Source organism: Bufo bufo, chromosome 3, assembly GCF_905171765.1.
Source record: "Bufo bufo chromosome 3, aBufBuf1.1, whole genome shotgun sequence".
In the NCBI taxonomy this organism is placed as follows: Eukaryota; Metazoa; Chordata; class Amphibia; order Anura; family Bufonidae; genus Bufo; species Bufo bufo.
This window is the reverse complement of record NC_053391.1, coordinates 383780231-383801020: the sequence shown is the minus strand read 5'-3', so window position 1 is coordinate 383801020 and position 20790 is coordinate 383780231. Positions and strand designations below refer to the sequence as shown.

Sequence of the window (20790 nt, the reverse complement as noted above, 5' to 3'; positions counted from 1 at the left end):
CGTTCAAACGCGCTGTAAAACGCTCAACACATGAAAACCAATGCTTCCCTATGGCCCTGGTTCTCACTTGAGCGTTTTACAGCGCTGAAAAACGCGCTGTAAAACGCCCTACGCTCAAACAAGTACTTGAGCTTCTTTGGGGCGTTTTGACGCGCGTTTGTGGCCATAGGACATTGCAGTCAATCACACAAACGCGCGTCAAACGCGCGTTTACTATTGCAAAAAACGCTCGTCAAAAACGCGCGTTAAACGCGCATATCAAAGATGCTCAGGTCTGAACCCAGCCTGAAAGGGCACCCCCTCATGCCAATTTCTTTACCTCACCCCTTCCCTCCAGCCAGAGGTGTAAATTGACCAGCATGCACTTTCTATAATACCAGGGTCTTTGGGCCCCTCGGGCTCCTGGGCCCGGTAGCGACTGCTACCTCTGCACCCCCTATAGCTACAGCCCTTGGTCTCCAGTCATGTCACATCTTGATCCCCTGGTTTATGGTAATGAGTAAGATTCACTATCACTTTGCACAATGGTGTGGCTGCGGTGTTGGACTGAAGTCCTTTGGGCCCACCAGAGGATATGATTCTGAGGGCCCACCCTCTGTGCATACAGGGCCTTGTTTTATTAGGGGTCCATTACTGTCAGAGCTTGGGCCCACCAGAGGATCTCCTGGTACTCTGGTGGGCAAGTCCAACCCTGTTTGGCTGCAGTCCCAAAGTCACTATCCCATTATCCTGAAGACTCTGGTATATGGCGATATACGTTGGGGAAGAGGGGGCGCTATCACTGACTGTTTTATTTGTAATGCCAAGCAATAAGGCTTTGTAAAACGCAAACTGTGTCTGAGTGGTGCAGGTTGTGGCTGTTTCATGATACTAAGTAACAGTGACTCTCACTTCTTACACGTATCGGATAGAGTTGGATGTCTCATTTAGGGCTTGTTCACACGAACGTATGAGTTCCGTTGCCGTATTGCGGATCGCATATGCGGATCCGCAATAAACAGACACTGTTCCGTGTGCATTCCGCACCACGGATGCGGACCCATTCACTTGAATGGGTCTGCAAATCCAGAGATGCGGAACGGAAGCACGGAACTGAAACCCACGGAAGCACTATGGAGTGCTTCTGTGGGGTTCCGTTCCGTACTTCTATTCCGCACAAAGATAGAACATATCCTATCTGTTTGCGGAACGGAGGGATGCAGACCCATTCAAGTTGAATGGGTCTGGATCTGTCCCGGGGGCCTCACGAACGTTCTCCGTGCTTTGCGGACCGCAAATTGCGGCCCCAATGCACAGAACGGAACCCATACGTTCGTGTGAACAAGCTCTTAGGGTACTGATTCTGGATATATCCTGCTAAATTAATGGAGGAACTTGGTTTTTCATGTCATCAAGCTTCTTATTTTTGTCACAAGTCATAATAAAAGCTAAGAATCTTGATGAGATGGGTGCAGCCTTAACACGCTGCAGATTTTGTTGCCTGAATGAGACTTGCAGAAATCCATGTGCTTGCTGCCCCATTCAAATGAATGGAACGGCAGCATGTGAAGGCACACTTAGTGGTTAGTGTGAGGTGGCAATAGGGCTTGGGGGAGCCAGAGTGTGTGTGCAGCAGCCCCTGTCCTACTGTGTGACAGGAGGCTGCTTCACAGTAGTTCCTATGGAGACCCTGCCTATGGCAGGGCTCCATAGGAACATAGGCGGTCATTTATTTAAAAAAATTAATAAAAAGTGATTTAAAAAAATAAAAAGTTATGGGGTTAAGAATATGGTGATGAAAAGAAAAAAAAATAGTTTTTATATTTTTTTCAGTATTAAGGCTACATGCACACGAACGTTAGGGCTCGGTGCCCGTTCTGTGGACCGCAAATTGCAGTCCGCAATGCACGCGCACAGACCGTGGGGCAGCCGCATGCGGATCGCTGACCCATTCCGACGGTCCGGACTGCAAAAAAGTAGTGCATGCGCTACTTTTTTCCTGTGCGGGGGCACGGCCAGAAACACCACGGAAGCACCCCGTAGTGCTTCCGTGGGGTTCCGATCCGTGCCTCCGTTCTGCATCTCCGCGATTGCGGACCCATTCAAGTGAATGGGTCCACGATCTGTGACGCGGAATGCACACGGCCGGTGCCCGTGTATTGCGGACCGGCCACGGGGGCCAATACGGCCACGGGGGGGCACACGGTCGTGTGCATGTAGCCTTTAACAGAAGAAAAACTATACATGTGGGGTATCGTTGTAATCGTACTGACCCAAAGAATGAAAGTAAGGCTGAGTTCACACGGGCGAGTATTCCGCGCGGGTGCAATGCGGGAGGTGAACGCATTGCGCCCGCACTGAATCTGGACCCATTCATTTCTATGGGGCTGTGCACACGAGCTGTGATTATCACGCATCACTTGTGCGTTGCGTGAAAACCGCAGCATGCTCTATATTGTGCATTTTCCACGCAACGCAGGCCCCATAGAAGTGAATGGGGCTGCGTGAAAATCGCAAGCATCCGCAAGCAAGTGCGGATGCGGTGCGATTTTCACGCACGGTTGCTAGGAGACGATCGGGCTGGAGACCCGATCATTATTATTTTCCCTTATAGCATGGTTATAAGGGAAAATAATAGCATTCTGAATACAGAATGCATAGTACAATAGCGCTGGAGGGGTTAAAAAAATAAAAATAAAATTTAACTCACCTTAATCCACTTGATCGCGAAGCCCGGCATCTCTTCTGTCTTCATCTTAGCTGTGTGCAGGAAAAGGACCTGTGGTGACGTCACTCCGGTCATCACATGATCCATCACCATGGTAAAAGATCATGTGACGGACCATGTGATGACCGGAGTGACGTCACCACAGGTCCTTTTCCTGCACACAGCTAAGATGAAGACAGAAGAGATGCTGGGCTGCGCGAGCAAGTGGATTAAGGTGAGTTAAATTATTATTATTATTTTTTTAACCCCTCCAGTGCTATTGTACTATGCATTCTGTATTCAGAATGCTATTATTTTCCCTTATAACCATGTTATAAGGGAAAATAATACAATCTACAGAACACCGATCCCAAGCCCGAACTTCTCTGAAGAAGTCCGGGTTTGGGTACCAAACATGCCGATTTTTCTCACGCGCCTGCAAAACGCATTACAATGTTTTGCACTCGCGTGGAAAAATCGCGCATTTTCCCGCAACGCACCCGCACCTTTTCCCGCAACGCCCGTGTGAACTCACCCTAACAGGTCAGTTGTACCGCACAGGAAACACTGTAAAAACAAAACCCATAAAACTGTGGTGGAATTGTGTTTTTCTAATAATTCCACCCCATTTCGAATTTGTTTTCCTGTTTCCCACTACTTTGTATGCAACCATAAATGGTGCCATTAGAAAGTACAACTTGTCCCGCAAAATACAAGCCCTTATACGGCTATGTGAATGGTAAAATATAAAAGTTATGGCTTTGGAAAAGATGGGAGTAAAAACAAAAATAAAAAAGGGAAAATTTCCCAGTCATTATAGTGGAGAGGAAGATTTACATTTGCCATTATATTCTTCCGTATTGTTAATGATCAGTACCTTACACTGCAAATATAATGCCTCCAGGCCGCCATTTTCATCCGTGTAAATTATCTGCATTACATTTGAGTTTCCAAAGCTTTTTTCTTCTACCTTCTCCAGGGCTCGGATTCTTGATAGGGGTATAAATGAACTTTTCTGCAGCAAGGTAAATAACCAAATAACATGAATTAAGCACTGCATAACTGCACTAAATCTCTACTCTATGATCACTAAAGGACTTGTAGAGATGTCACAACTGTGAAAGCTCGCTGCTGCTATGTCTATGGCAAGCAGGAAGAGAGACAGGAGATCTCATACAGCTGATCAGCTGATCTGATCTGATATTGGTGACCTATCCTGAGAATAGGTCATCAATATTTAAAGCCTGGAAAACCCCTATTAGGACAAACTGACATCTGCAATGGACACCCCTCTTTGAGTTGGTTCTTCATCATACAGTTTTACATGGACAACCATTGATTTAATTCATTTTTATTTGTAGAGACCTCTGCAGAGCAAACAAGTAACCTACAGCACCTTTCTTTGGCAAGAGTTTCCTTGGGGGAAGGGGGGTCTCAGGAGTTTGACCTACAGTGATCTACTATGTGGCTTTCATATGAAAAGGGTTATCTGCAATGAGACAACCTCATTAAAAGACTTGCTAGATGGGACAACAATATGTCAATTTAGAATTTGTGTCCAAATAAATATTAAAGGGGTTCTGTCATCTGATACATCGCAATAAAACCGCCCCACCTGAGAAGTGTGTTTGACAATTCCCATCTTCCAAGGTGCCTGCATTCTTAAAGAATCATTGTACTTTCAAAAAATTTATTTAATAGAAAATGGTGTAATAAATTTCTAAACTTCATTTAAAAAACAGGCCTGCATCTACTTGAAAAAAGCTGTAAAGCCACTAGGGGTCTCACTTCCACCTAAGTTGCAGTCCACTGCCTGAGAGGAAGAGGTGTGTGTCAGAGCTTGCTGAGACACTGAGCATGATAAAACAACTGCTTCTATAAAGCTTCTTAACATCACAGGAGCCTCCTGCCTTTCTGTAGGTGTGATTTATCCCTCCTTATCTGTTCTGTGAGTTCTGGAGCTGAAAATAAACATAGTGGGAAGTAAGGTAAAATACATCACATCAGTACACTCCTGACAGACTTCCAGAGAAGGGAGACGCCCACTGCTCCTGAGAGAAATGCATCTAGCTGGGCAGCTGAAACAGGGAATAATGTGGCTGAAAGAGACATAAGGGAGGCCCAAACATAACTGTTCCTTTACATTATTGATTGTGCAAACAAGGACAGCCATTTTGCAAACTTGTTTTGAAAACTCAGGTACGTTTTAAGAAATTTATGTTTTACAATATGCAAATGAGCCCATAGGAGCAATGTGGGTGGTGGTTGTTACATCTCGTTGTTCCCAGATGCTCCACTCACTGCCCTTCATGCTTGTACAATCCCTGTATAGCATGTACACTGAACAAGATCCTGCAAGACTTTAGGACTAGGTGTGAGTACATCTTCCCTGCCTGGCCTTGTCAGTCAATGGTGGGAGCACAGCATAAAGGGCAGTGAGAGAAGCCTCTAAAACATTTATTTTCTCAAGAAAGCAGGCAGCTAGCAGGATGGGACCAAAACGATGATGTTCAACTGTCAAGCGCACATCTCAGGTGAGATGGTTTTATTGCAACTTATCTGATGACAGAAGCCCTTTAATAGGTAGGGTTAATATGCTATTAGGTTCATTTGCACAGATCCTGTATACTTGGCATTTTGATTCCATACTTGATGAGACAGAAAACTGAACCATAAGGTTGAGTATTAAGAAAAAAAACATTTGTTTCCCAAAAATGTTCTAACCTTAGAAAATTGAGTCTTTGCAAAACTTAGTGCATCAACAGTTAATGAGAGGAAAAGCTTTTTGAAAGACGATGTCAGCAGGTATCCTTTACATTTAGTTTTGTAGACCATTAGCTGACCTTCTTTGACTGTTAGACTCTGAAGGTTTAGTGACTTTTGTAGATCCAGCTCTAAAATAGAAACAATGTGAGGTCACATATGATACTGTACTGTGCTTTAATTTAGTATTTGATGTTATTAGTTTTCTTTCATTACACGGTTGATATAATTATCTCTGTACCCTATTTTACAACATTCATATAGAATTTTTTTTTTTTGTAAATGCATGTGTTTACTTCCCTTCAACAAACCCTAAATTACAGTCTGAATTACAGTCTACAGCTCTATTCACGATTCTGTTGACTTCTCAGCTGACGCCAGAATTTCTGTCTGGCTGCATTTCTATATACAGCAGGGGGAATTTATCATTCACTCTGTGCCACTTTTCTGGCGTAAAAAAGTCACAAATACTGTGATTGCGACTGATTAAATGCCACTGCAACAACATTTTGTCGAAAGTGGCGTTTCTATACTGCCCTTGCCACTTTCCAAAAAGGTGGCGTAGTGAGGGTGGGGAGAGGGCATGACCAACGGGCTCAGCACACTTATCTTCATTTACGCCAGCTTTCTCCAAGCTACCGTAGATTTCAGTTTAGACGTATGGACTGCCAGTCCTAAATTAGGCCTATCCACTGGCAGTGCAGGGGATATCATAAAACTGCATTATGGTCTATGATAATTTCACTCCAGTGTGTTGTGGTTATTTGTATTTTGTTTATGAGATACAGAGCCTTGAAAAAGTATTCTTACCCCTTGAATTTTTTCACGTTACACCCCCAAACTTAAATTAATTTTTTGGGACTTTATGTGATAGACCAACACAAAGTAGCAAGTGTGCTCGAAGTAAAAAGAAAATGATACATTGTTTTCACAATTTTTAATAAATATAAATCTGGAAAGTGTGGCGTGCATTTGTATTTAGCCCCCCCCTCAAGTCAATTCTTTGTAGGACCACCATTTGCTGCAATTACAGATGCAAGTCTTTTGGTGTATGTCTCTACTAGCTTTGCACATCTAGAGGATGACATTTCTGCTCATTCTTCTTTGCAAAATAGCTCAAGCTCAGTCAGATTGGATGTACAGTGTCTGTGAAAAGCAATTTTTAAATCTTGCCACATAGAAACATAGAAACATAGAATGTGTCGGCAGATAAGAACCATTTGGCCCATCTAGTCTGCCCAATATACTGAATACTATGGATAGCCCCCGGCCCTATCTTATATGAAGGATTCTCGGTTGGATTTAAGTCTGGATTTTGACTAGGCTATGAATATGCTTTGATCTAAACCATTCCATTGTAACTCTGGCTGTATGTTTAGGGTCGTTGTCCTGCTGGAAGGTGAACCTCTGAATCAGCCTAAAGTCTTTTGCAGCCTCTACCAGGATTACTCTGATTTAGCTCCATCCATCTTCCCATCAACTCTGACCAGCTTCCCTGTCCCTGCTGAAAAAAAGCATCCCCACAGCCTGATGCTGCCACCACCATGTTTCACAGTGGGTATGGGGTGTTGAGGGTCATGTGCAGTGTTAGTTTTCCACCACACATAGGGTTTTGCATTTAGGCCAAAAAGTTTGGTCTCATCTGACCAGAACATCTTCTTCCACATGTTTGCTGTGTCCTGTACATGGCTTTTGGCTAACTGCAAACTGAACTTATTATGGCTTGCTTTCAAAAATGGCTTTCTTCCATAAAGGCCAGATTTGTGGAGTACACAACTAATAGTTGTCCTGTGGACAGATTCTTCCACCTGAGCTATGAATCTCTGCAGCTCCTCCTGAGTGACCATGGGCCTCTTGGCTGCTTCTCTAATTAGTGCTTTTCTTGCCTGGGCTGTCAGTTTTGGTAGGTTTGCAGTTGTGCCATACTCCTATTTTCTGGGGATGGATTGAACATTGCTCTTTGAGATGTTCCAAGCTTGGGATATATTTTTTATAACCTAACTCTGCATTGCACTTCTCCACAATTTTATCTCTGTCCTGTCTGGTGTCTTCCTTGGTTTTCATGGTTTGATCACTAATGTTCTCTAACCTCTCAGGCCTTCACAGCTGTAGTCATACTGAGAATACATTACACACAGGTGGACTCTATTTACTAATTAGGTAACTTCTGAAAGCAATTGGTCACACTGGATTTTATTTAGAATACAGGGGGCTGAATACAAATGCACTCCACACTTTTCAGCTTTTTATTTATTTATTAAAAATTTTGAATACAGTGTAACATTTCCTTTTCACTTCACACATACTTGATACTTTTTGTTGGTCTATTACATAAAATCCCAATAAAATGCATTTAAGTTTATGGATTAAGTGTGAAAAAATGTGGAAAAGTTTCAAGGCACTGTAAACTGTTAAGGATGGGTCTGTGTCCAATGTCAAGCAGAGGAAATGGAAATATAATACTATATAATCAGGCTGCAACTCAGCAGGTACCCCCTCAAACTGCATCTAAGTTATTTACCTCAGCCAGTTATGTTATATACTGATGAATGACATATATCCTATTATGCACTAATGAGGGACAACAACCCTGATATGTGCTTATGTGCATGCCACAGAGGCTCACAACAGCAAATACATTGTCATGCTTTCCTCATATTTCACTGTCTGGGTAATCAGAAGGACTGAAGAAGGTTTGCTGACCAAAAACGTCTGCCGCCTATAATTTGATTTCTCATTTAAAGATGAGAAACCAATAAAAACTTATTGAACATGAGTTTGGAGCGTGCGGAAGCCTCATTTATTAATCTGCATGCCGGCTGTGTTTGAAAGCATCCATTTAAAGTTTATTATATGCAGATCAATTCTGTATTATAAACCAAGGATCCAACAATGAGATTCATCATATTTATGAGGATCTTTTTTACTTAATTGTCAATGCAATACAAAATCCATTTCCTATTATTGGCTATTTTTATGATAAAGGCCATATATAGGGTATAAGGTAGAGCCCTGTTGGCTGTTGCTTGTGTGGCTTTGGGGCTGTAGATTCAATTCTAGTTAAAGCATTAGGTACTGTATTAGTCATCATCTTAGTCGGAACAAGTGAACAAGTAGTGATTTTTTTCAGAGTGACAACCCAGCACTGATGATGAAATCACACTCTCAGATCATGTCTGGAATGGCCGTGTACAAATTGGTTTGCTACTGATTGAATCCCATGTCAGGTTTCCCTTGTTACCTTCCTTCTCCTGAATGTCAATGAGTTTGATGATAAATTCCTTCAGCTGAGAAACTCCTTGTTGGATGGTTGGCTGCAGTGGAGCCATCCAGGACTCCTTGGCTCTGCTTGCTGGAGCATCCATATTACCAACATTCTGTACAGCCTGTAATGAAAATATCATATTATTACAAAGAACTTTACACATTACATAAGACCAATAAAAACAGCTTCTATGTAAGTTGTGGAAACCTTCTAAAATGGACACATGTAATTAGCACTGTGCCTCATATTTTCTATAATGTTATAACAGGAGTGGATAACCATGCTAGCACATGCTAATCTTTTGTTCTCAACCCTGCAGTTTGCATCTGTGGTAAGCTTTCAGCTTAGGTCTTAATTTTAATCACACTTATATTGTCTAATACATTTTGAATTGAAGTGTACCTGTCATTAAGATGACTTTTTTCAGAATAAGCAAGCCACTGTGTGTACATGAACAATAACACCATTTCAGACAATTCTGCATTACCAGTTCCACCCTTCAGGCTCAATACCTAAATCTACTTTGTCCCTCCACTCATCTAAAAATTTGATGGAGATTAGCTGCAATGATGTTTCCCATACACATCACACACAGTAAATAGATTATCCTGCTCCCCCATTTCTATGCAGTACTCCCTTTAAAAGCAGTATGGAGGATGATGGCTACTCAGTAATATATCTGTAAATCCAGCACTGGGGTGAGATAGAAAATGTATTAGAGACAGCAGCATCTGTGTGAGTTGAGCCTTTTCTTTCCTCTTTTGCAGTTGCTATTACTCCTCATACCACTTTCGTCTACAGACATCTATGCAATCTGGTCTCTCAGTCGAAAATCAGCTTTATATCTGCCTCAAGACCAATGTTAGCAGTGAATTGATTGCAAATGAGTGGTTCAAGAGGCTTCGTTACAGCGCATGCTCATAGACTTGGGCATTGGCACTGCCGGCTCCGTCGCATCCCGACTTACTTTTCTAAGGTATTATCTGCGCCTAAGTCCATATCCACTGCGCATGTCCCCACACTTAGTAATTGATGCTGTGCCTTCACTTGTTATTCCCCCATACCATGCACCCATCTGAGGATTAGGCTCCAGTCTCTTATAGTTCTTCATCGTTAGTGTCAGGATGCGATTCTATGGGCATGAATCTGCCCTATAGTCTGTGCCTGCTATTCCTCCATGCTACTACATATAGGAATTTCCATCTTTGTCTATTAGACTGGAGCCTAATCCTCAGATGGGTGCATGGTATGGGGGAATAACAAGTGAAGGCACAGCATCAATTACTAAGTGTGGGGACATGCGCAGTGGATATGGACTTAGGCGCAGATAATACCTTAGAAAAGTAAGTCGGGATGCGACGGAGCCGGCAGTGCCAATGCCCAAGTCTATGAGCATGCGCTGTAACGAAGCGCAAGACCGGGAAGCAGAAGGAATATGAACTAAGTCGGGTGACATGCGCACTAATAAGTACATCGGGAAATGCCTAAGTCCACCAGACATGCGTGGCACAACCCGATGACGCTGGCCAATTAGAAGGTTAAGGACGAGAGCCTGCTGACATCGGGGGGCGGAGCCATGCAGCACCTCCTATCAGTATCTCAATAGTGGATCCTTATCACGCCCTCTAGTGAATCGTAAAGCCCTTACGTCACAAACAGAGGTCTTATAAGCTAGCCGGGAGGCGGACACGCTCACACACTGCCCTAACCCCTGAAGACGCCGGTACACGGCGAAACATGTCGGGGGGCAGCGTGAAGCTCTAATTTTAAAACAGTACATCACTGGAGCCTATTATTACAGTATCAATGAATCACACAGTGCCTATTCACTATACTGGCAGCGCGCAGCCAGCTAGGCACTAATGTGTATCTACTCACTAGCAGGCAACCTGGACAGGCGACGTCCTGACAGGGCAACTCTAATGTTACTTCAAGGCCAGTGACTTGCTGGAAGTTTTAAAGATCTAGTTATAATTTAAGTACTATTAGTAAAAATTATTAAAAGTTAAGTCTTAGTTAATCAGGTAGGTGCAGGATTAATAGGTGCAACTAGTCCTATTGGACACTAGTAGTATTAAGCTTTAGCGGCACCACCATCGGAAGTGACGCGGGTGCCAGGAAGCAGGGTAAGTATGACCAGTATGAGGAGCCCAGGCAATTTGCGGGGCATTATAGGGGTTGGATAACACTCCCACAAAATTTTTTATTCTTTGGACAGTCCTGTTAGAAAGGTGCATGATTATGTAGCGGATGTAATTTTCTCACTAGTGACTGTATTTGTGAATTATAACCTCCCTTCTGATTCTCAGCTGTGTCTTGTGACCAACTCTCTGATCTCCAACTGACACAGGACAGGAAGTCAGTTACTTCTCTATTCATTCCTATGAGACCGACATTGAGCCTCTCCCATAGGAATACATAGAGAAACTGGCTTCCTGACCACACATAAGATGATCTGTTATTTGGAAAGTCTGTGCTGGTCACATGATACAACTGAGCATCAGAAGAGAGGGAAAAACTCAAAGAAAATGGTAAGATTCCCTTCTGTAACAGCGGCTGCTGTATGCCGCTGTTCCCCTGCTTATCGTCGCGGTTCCGGGCGCAGCGCTCAGCGGTGACCTGTGGTTGGTGCTTCCCATTTCACCGCTGCGGTCCTGGGCTCAGTTTCTGTAGGTGGTATTGCTTTTGAGGATTCCGCTCCACAGCTTCCACTCAGCCCTAGACACAGCATGAGGTCGGCTGGTTTTGTGTTACACTGTTCCAAGGGCGGAGCGCATTACTCTCTGGGATGTGTGGGTTAGGTCAGGTGATCTCGCTGACCAACCCTGGCTCTCCTGCAGGTATTTAAGTGGCTCAGCCCTCTTCCCAGATGCCTCAGTGTCAAGGTCCGTGAGTCGTTGGTTGGTTGTTGTTGTTCTCCAGATTTATACTTCGTTCCTGGACTCTGTTTATTGTCTGATCCCTGCCTACTTGCCTTGTCTCTCCTGTTGCCAACCCGGATTGCCTGACCTGTACCTGTGCCGCCTGCCGTAACCTTTTGCCTGTCTGACTACGCCTCTGCCTCATCCTTCGGTACTGTACTGTTGCTCCTGGTAACGACTCCGCCTGCCTGACTACGCGTGTACTTCTGGTACCTACCCAGGTATCTCCTGGTCCGCCTGGACCAGGTGCCACTGACTCGGGTATTTCTCTATGTAGCCCCTGGCAACGGCTCAAGTGTATCCTCACCATCTGAGGCTCTAGTGAAAACCAGGTAGTTGCTTAGACACGCCCCTCCAGAGTATAGCCAGTCAGTGGCACAGTGGGTTCACACCCGCTGGTTCATGACACCTTCACTACATCATGCACCTTTCTAACAGGTCAGAGAATAAATTGTGTTGGAATGCTTCATTAAAGATTTATAAAAGTAATTAGTACAAAAGAGAAAGAAAAAGGATTACATACAGTATATACATGGGAAAAATGTTATACGTTCATGGTGATTAGATGGGGCAATGTCAAATATTTTGCCCTAGGACCTAACACAGTGTTGGTTTGGCCTTAGTAAAATAATCAAGCTTTAAAAGAGGACAGAATTTCAGGTGGCAAAGCAATTGAAAGCTGGAATCTGTGTCAGAAATTTCCATTTTTTTCTTTGCCAACTACAAATACTGTATATATATCGTATTTACCTTAGCTAAGAGAAGTAGTGTCCGGCTTGTGCGAGCATCAGCATGCTTTTCTCTTAGATGGAAGAGTTTAGGTGACATTATTGCGGGGGAGAAAAACCGAAGACACAAAAAACTTGTCACTGCAATGAACTTCACATTCTGAAAAAAATAAAAACACACAGAAAAAGTTGATGTTAGTAACATTAATACTGAATTATAATAATTATTTGAAAATGTGAAATTTTGTAATGCGCATCAATGAGATGGCCACAACACACCCGGTCATAACAGCTAATAGGATGATCAATGTCTCTGCATTCAAATTACTGCTCCAGTATATACACGACTGACTAATTGGAGGACATTTATCAATGCTTTTACGCCACAACTGTGGCGTAAAAAAGTCGCACATTATGGCGCACAGGATCTGTGAACCATAATTTGCAACTTTCTTAGCTTCTCGACACTTTCCTGAAGTGTCGTAAAGGGGCGTGGTTTAGTGGAAGGGCGTGGCTTCGCGCCGATGCCGCATTTACTATAACTTTCACTATAACTTTGCCTGTAGCTGATGTAGACTTCAGTTTCTGGCGCACAGCAGGGCAGAGATGCTTCTGCCTCTTAACAAATCAGGTGCATCTCACGCCAGCGGATGGATCTGCCAGTCTTGATATATCTCCCCATTGTGTCATTTAATTTTACATTTTTATTGCATAAATATTATAGCTGTATAAATAAAAGCACTCACTTTTTTCTACTAATAACAAGCAAAGTCATAGCTCTATACATAATAAGCTATTAAAAGTACAATGTCTTAGAGAGCAGACGGCCCTCCAATACAGCAGATAACTGATGCATTTTAAACAAACCATGTGTTTATTTTCTGGAAACCGTTCTTCTACCCTCTTGTACAGTTGCCGGAAAGTGGCTCGTATAGTTACAGGACAGATCTTCACTGACTTGGCTATTGCTATTAGGAGTTCAGTAAGGTAAGACTGGAGATGCTGAGCACTCTGAAGTATTAATTCACTCTCTGTCTGGATCCGATGTAAACCTGAGCACCTGAAAGAGCAATTTACAATGTGGTTGGTTACAGATTTATAGTAAGCAAACTGGTAAATGTCATTCCCATTACAATAATACAGATCGATGTTTCTGATTTGGCTGATAACACAAGTCATGCTGGACATTGACTTATGGCCGCCTACACGTTGCACTAGAGAGTAGGTTTTCTCCCTTCTGGAAGGGTTATTATCCATATTACAAGAATACAACCATGTGATTATATAACACATTTCCTACACAACTGCCACGATAAGCAAGTTTCGACAATTAATTTAAGCTTAAAGGGAACCTGTCATCAACTTTATGCTGACCTCACTGAGGGCAGCATAAATTTGTGACAGAAATGCTGATGTCACCGGTGTGTCACTCATGAGCTAATAGTAAGTGGTTGGCGAGGACCAGCATCATAATCATTGCAGACTGGGCCTATAGAAGAGTCAAATCTACCTGAGAAGAGTCCTGGTTATTATAATCTCCTGCTCTCTCACCCATCTGCTGATTGGCAGTTCTCTACTAGACAGAAAGGGAGAAAACTAGGTAGAAGCCTGTCAGTCATCAGGTGGGCAGGAGAGCAGGAATTTATGAATAACCAGGACTCTTCTCAGGTGGCCAGGACTCTTCTCCAGGCCCAGTCTGCAATGATTGTGATGTTGGTTCTCGGTAACCACTTACTTTTAACTTTGAAATGACACACCGCTGAAATCAACTCACCTATCTGTACTTTATGCTGCCATTAGTACAGGCTGCATAAAGTTGATGACAGGTTCCCTTTAAGGCCCCTTTCACACGAGCGAGTTTTCCGTGCGAGTGCAATGTGTGACGTGAATGCATAGCACCCGCACTGAGTCCTGAACCATTCATTTCAATGGGTCTGTGCACATGAGTGTTTTTTCACGCATCAGTTCTGCGTTGCGTGAAAAACGCAGCATGTTCTATATTCAGCGTTTTTCACGCAGCCCTGGCCCCATAGAAGTGAATGGGGCTTCAGTGAAAAACGCATTTCATCCGCAAGCAAGTGCGGATTCAATGTGTTTTTCACAGATTTTTGCTAGGAAATGTGGTTTGTAAACCTTCAGTTTTTTATCACGCGGGTGAAAAACGCATTAAAACGCATTGCACCTGCGCAGAAAAAACTGAACGCAATCGCAAACAAAACTGACTGAACTTGCTTGCAAAATGGTGCGAGTTTCACTGAACGCATCTGGAGCCAATTCGTCACGTGTGAAAGAGGCCTAAAGGAGTTGTCCCATTAACCCCTTAAGGACTCAGCCCTATTTCACCTTAAGGACTTGGCCATTTTTTGCAAATCTGACCAGTGTCACTTTAAGTGCTGATAACTTTAAAATGCTATGACTTATCCAGGCCATTCTGAGATAGTTCTTTCGTCACATATTGTACTTCATGACACTGGTAAAATGAAGTAAAAAAAAATTCATTTTTATTTATTATTTTTATTTATTATTATTAATACCAAATTTACCAAAAATTTGTGAAAAATTTAAAATTTCCAAGTTTCAATTTCTCTACTTCTATAATACATAGTAATACCTTCAAAAATAGTTATTACTTTACATTCCCCATATGTCTACTTCATGTTTGGATCATTTTGGGAATGATATTTTATTTTTTGGGGATGTTACAAGGCTTAGAAGTTTAGAAGCCCAATTTTTAGGGACCAGTTCAGGTCTGAAGTCACTTTGCGAGGCTTACGTAATAGAAACCACCCAAAAATGACCCCATTCTAGAAACTACACCCCTCAAGGTATTCAAAACAGATTTTACAAACTTTGTTAACCCTTTAGGTGTTCCACAAGAATTTATGGAAAATAGAGATACAATTTAAAAATTTCACTTTTTTGGCAGATTTTCCATTTTAATAATTTTTTTTCAGTTACAAAGCAAGGGTTAACAGCCGAACCAAACTCAATATTTATGACCCTGATTCTGTAGTTTACAGAAACACCCCATATGTGGTCGTAAACCGCTGTACGGGCACACGGCAGGGCGCAGAAGGAAAGGAATGCCATACGGTTTTTGGAAGGCACGTTTTGCTGGACTGTTTTTTTGACACCATGTCCCATTTGAAGCCCCCCTGATGCACCCCTAGAGTAGAAAATCCATAAAAGTGACCCCATCTAAGAAACTACACCCCTCAAGGTATTCAAAACTGATTTTACAAACGTTGTTAACCCTTTAGGTGTTCCACAAGAATTAATGGAAAATAGAGATACAATTAAAAAATTTAACTTTTTTGGCAGATTTTCCATTTTAATAATTTTTTTCCAGTTACAAAGCAAGGGTTAACAGCCAAACCAAACTCAATATTTATGGCTCTGATTCTGTAGTTTACAGAAACACCCCATATGTGGTCCTAAACCGCTGTACGGGCACACGGCAGGGCGCAGAAGGAAAGGAATGCCATACGGTTTCTGGAAGGCAGATTTTGCTGGACTGTTTTTTTTGACACCATGTCCCATTTGAAGCCCCCCTGATGCACCCCTAGAGTAGAAACGCCAAAAAAGTGACCCCATTTTAGAAACTAAGGGATAGGGTGGCAGTATTGTTGGTACTAGTTTAGGGTACATATGATTTTTGGTTGCTCTATATTACACTTTTTGTGAGGCAAGGTAACAAGAAATAGCTGTTTTGGCACCGTTTCTATTTTTTGTTATTTACAACATTCATCTGACAGGTTAGATCATGTGATATTTATATAGACCAGGTTGTCACGGATGCGGCGATACCTAATATGTATACTTTTTTTTATTTATGTAAGTTTTACACAATGATTTCATTTTTGAAGCAAACAAAAACATGTTTTAGTGTTTCCATAGTCTAAGAGCCATAATTTTTTCCGTTTTTGGGCGATTACCTTGGATAGGGTATGATTTTTGCGGGATGAAATGACAGTTTTATTGGCACTATTTTGGGGTGCGTGTGACTTTTTGATCGCTTGCTATTACACTTTTTGTGATGTAAGGTGACAAAAATTTTTTTATTTAGCACAGTTTTTATTTTACATTGTTCATCTGAGGGGTTAGGTCATGTGATATTTTTATAGAGCCGGTCGATACGGACGCGGCGATACCTAATATGTATACTTTTTTTTATTTATGTAAGTTTTACACAATAACCGCTTTTTAAACAATAAAAATGATGTTTTAGTGTCTCCATATTCTGAGCCATATTTTTTTTATTTTTTGGGCGATTGTCTCAGGTAGGGGCTCATTTTTTGCAGGATGAGGTGACGGTTAGATTGGTACTATTTTGGTGGGCAAACGCCTTTTTGATCGCTTGCTGTTGTACTTTTGTGATGTAAGGTGACAAAAAAATGGTTTATTTAGCAGTTTTTATTTTTTACAGTGTTCATCTGAGGGGTTAGGTCATGTGATATGTTTATAGAGCGGGTCGATACGGACGCGGCGATATCTAATATGTATACTTTCTCCCCCCCCCCCCTATTTTTTACCAATTTTTTTTAACTTTATTTGGGGAAAATGAAGCTTTTGTTTATTTTTACTTGAAACTTAAAATTTTTTGGAGGGAAAACTTTATTTTTTCAACTTTTTTTTCACTTTATTTTTTGTCTTGAACTTTTGGGGGTCTAATCCTTTACAATGCATTCCAATACTTCTGTATTGGAATTCATTGGCTGTATGAGTAATACTGTGTGTATTACTCATACAGCTTCCGGCCTGTGAAATCCAGGGGGCTGGATCTCACAGGCTCATCACCTTCCTTAGGCATCGCGCTGCCTTCCATGCCATCGGGTCCCCCCTACAGCCGCATGGGGACCCGATGGCACCGCCGATCGCCGCCGCAAACCGCAGGTCTGAATTGACCTGCGGTTTGCGGCGATCACGACACGGGAGGGTCACGGGACCCCCCCCCGGCGTTGTGACAGGATGCCCGCTGAATGATTTCAGCGGACATCCTGTTCCTATTAACCCCCGCCGCGCCGCAATTTAGTTTTAAAGTTATGACGTACCGGTACGTCATGGGTCCTTAAGGACTCGGGAAACATGCCGTACCGGTACGTCATAAGTCCTTAAGGGGTTAAAAATATTGTATATTTTTAAAACCAGCATATGGATCTGAATACTTTTGTAACTGCATGTAATTAAACATTTAGTATAGCCGCTGAGAAATTCAAAAATTATATCTGTATAGCACCACCTGCTGTTTGTTTATTTCCTTATTTCTCTGTCCAACTCACTGAGGTGGTTGCACATGCTCAGTTCCATCCTTCAACTGCCACCCATCCTATCTGTTACAGTTACAGGGAGAGAGCTGCAGCAGAGAAGACTTAACCACTGAGCTGCAGCAGAAAGGCCACGTCCACTGAGCTGCCAGCTTAAAATAAATCAAACAGAACAATTGGATGAATGGGGAGAGCACTGGATCCATGTGAAGTACATGGCAAGCTTTGTTAGAAAGAATTGCCATGTACTATATGATATCTGATTTTCAGTTTTTACATTAATCATGGGATAACCCTTTTGAGTTCATCATGACCAAAGTCAGCTTGAGTAGTGCAAACTGTCAAGCACACCAGCACTGCACACACTGGACAGTCAGAGAGGCACACTCAGGTTATGGCCACACGTGGTGTATAGACAACAGATATTCCACAGCAGAACTTGTGTGGAAAGTTCACAGCATTTACAGTAGCAGCTAAATGAATGAGATTTTAACAAATTCAAATATTGTAAAAAAATTCAGCAGTAAAGTCCACACGTAACTTGACCTTTGGAGTAGATTTTAAATCACCAGCATGTCAATTTACGTTGCGGGTTTCTACTGTGGATTTCACCCTTGGAAACGCAGAGGATTACATCTACGACAAAGCCGCAGCATTTCCACAATTCATTCTAGTAGATTTGGCTGTGGATTTTCAGTACACATTTTCTGCTGCTTAAAATCTGTAGCAGACCCACCATATGCCATGTTTTGTAAGCATATCCATATGTTTGAATATTTTAAAATGTATATATTAGCACAAAAATCATCTGAATGTAGAGGTTTTTAAGATTCAATATAGGCGCAAATAATGAAAGTACAAGTTGAGGTTTAATATACAGTTAGGAACCAGTTTTCATAGCAGCAAGGTAAGTTCATAGAATCTATTTCCCATGTCAAAAAGAGGGAGATGAGGAGCAAAGAGGGACTTGAATCAAAACTAGGGAATGTTCCTCCAAAACAGGGAGACTTAGGCCCCTTTCACACAGGCGAGTTTTCCGCGTGGGTGCAATGCTTGAGGTGAACGCATTGCACCCGCACTGAATCCGGACCCATTCATTTCTATGGGGCTGTGCACATGAGTGGTAATTTTCACGCATCACTTGTGCGTTGCGTGAAAATCCCAGCACGCTCTATATTGTGCGTTTTTCACGCAACGCAGGCCCCATAGAAGTGAATGGGGCTGCGTGAAAATCGCAAGCATCCACAAACAAGTGCGGATGCGGTGCGATTTTCACGCATGGTTGCTAGGTGACGATCGGGATGGGGACCCGATCATTATTATTTTCCCTTATAACCATGTTATAAGGGAAAATAATAGCATTCTTAATACAAAATGCTTAGTAAAATAGGGATGGAGGGGTCCATCACATGATCCATCACCATGGTGATGGACCATGTGATGAGCGCAGTGACATCACCAAAGGTCCTTTTCCTCCCAGGTCATCAAAGAAGCCGGGCTGCGCGAACAAGTGGATGAGGTGAGTTTAATTATCCCAAAAAATTTTTAGCCCCTCCATCCCTAATTTACTTAGCATTCTGTATTAAGAATGCTATTATTTTCCCTTATAACAGAAAATAATAAAATCTACACAACACCTAACCCAAACCCGAACTTCTGTGAAGAAGTCCGGGTTCGGGTCTGGGTACCAAACATGCCGATTTTTCTCACGAACGTGCAAAACGCATTAAAACGCTTTGCACTCGCGCAGAAAAATGTGCATTTTCCCGCGACGCACCCGCATCCTATCCGGCCCCCACACGCAACACCCGTGTAAAAGAGGCCTGCTTAGGAGATATGCCGCTGACCCATGACTTTTACTTCACCAACAGGGCAGTCTGATGAACTAATCTGAGAAGATGAATGTCAAGAAAAACCTTCCAGGCTGAATGAGCAGTACCAAGTATGGAAGAAGATGAGTTGCCTAGAGATGTTTTTCATTATATGGGCTAGGTCCCCGAGTTCCAGTGAAGGGAATTTGTTATGCTATACCACATTTGGGGTTTCTGCCACGGAAAATCCATTTCATTCATCTGAATGTTGTTGCTTTTGTGTCAAGCACGTGAATTTCTAAAAGCCCCATTTGGATAAATTGGACAGTTACAGAAATTTCTTCAGCAAATTTGCTGCATATAAATATACTTTACAAGTGCCAGAAAATCCGGGGAAGAGTGGCTATAGACCCTAGCAGGGAAATGTCCCAGTGGGGAGATGCCCACAGGGCTGCCTCAGCCCTCCTCATGGCCACAAGCTGGGTACATAGTGCTCTGATGCTCTGAGCATTATTTAATGCAGGAGCATCAAGTACTTATGCACCTAATCAACGGCTGGGGATGCCCTTCTCAATTCAGGCCACTTTAAGTTCACAGTCCATTCCTGCAGACAACTCAGAAATACGAGCGGGTTGCTCCGGCATCACAGGAGGAAGTGGATGTGGGCACTTCCTATTATAATATATATGGCCTGCAACATTTCACTGCACAATGGAGAGATAGAATAGTGCAGAGGAGAAGAATGGCCTCTGTGATATAAGGAGTAGGAGGGGCCCTGATTGAAAGTCTGTGTGGCCCTGAGTGGCACGTGATTCTCTCAACCCCATGCTGGTGTTGTACACTTCTGTGCCAGAAGAATAGCGGCGTATGTGTTATGCATAAGTAGCGCTGCAGCAGAAGCAAAGCACATTCCACTGCCAGGAGTGCACCAAAGATGGAGCCACAGACAAGGCCCAGAAGTACAGGCACCAGACCAGGGTTGAGGTGAGGTCCCTGACTAGAATGAGTAGCGGCAGTCATTGTGGGGACAGTGACTAGGAGACAGCCACAACTGACGGAGCAAGTTGGCCAAAAGTGGAGTCTGCCAGAGCGTGGACGGGAACATCTATATGTGAGAGACTGTAACTGCTATGCATTTGTACTTCTTTCTGGAGAAAAATTAAAGCTTATACTGTTGAAAACTGAATGTGCCTCTGCCTATCTTTACTCTACGTGCATCAAAACAATCTGAATTCCCTGATCATTACAGTAAAACAGTATACAATGACATTCTACAGACCTGAATGTTTCAACTATGGAGTAGAGTTCCCCATACACCTCCAATAGCTGTTAAGAAAAAGCTAGTTTGGACA

The 20790-nt window shown here is 42.7% G+C and overlaps 1 protein-coding gene across 2 annotated transcripts in view; it reads right to left on the bottom strand.

Moving 5' to 3' along the window:
- The window catches only part of LOC120995486 (ras GTPase-activating protein 4-like), a 236031-nt gene that overhangs the window by 23566 nt on the left and 191675 nt on the right, over positions 1–20790 (bottom strand). For both annotated transcript variants that reach the window (XM_040424736.1, XM_040424735.1), the window contains exons 13-17: positions 13231–13423; positions 12386–12523; positions 8691–8835; positions 5411–5580; positions 3564–3701 (exon numbers count right to left, since the gene is read on the bottom strand). In XM_040424736.1, the coding sequence (XP_040280670.1) occupies positions 3564–3701; positions 5411–5580; positions 8691–8835; positions 12386–12523; positions 13231–13423 (784 nt within the window). The remainder of the gene's footprint in view (positions 1–3563; positions 3702–5410; positions 5581–8690; positions 8836–12385; positions 12524–13230; positions 13424–20790) is intronic.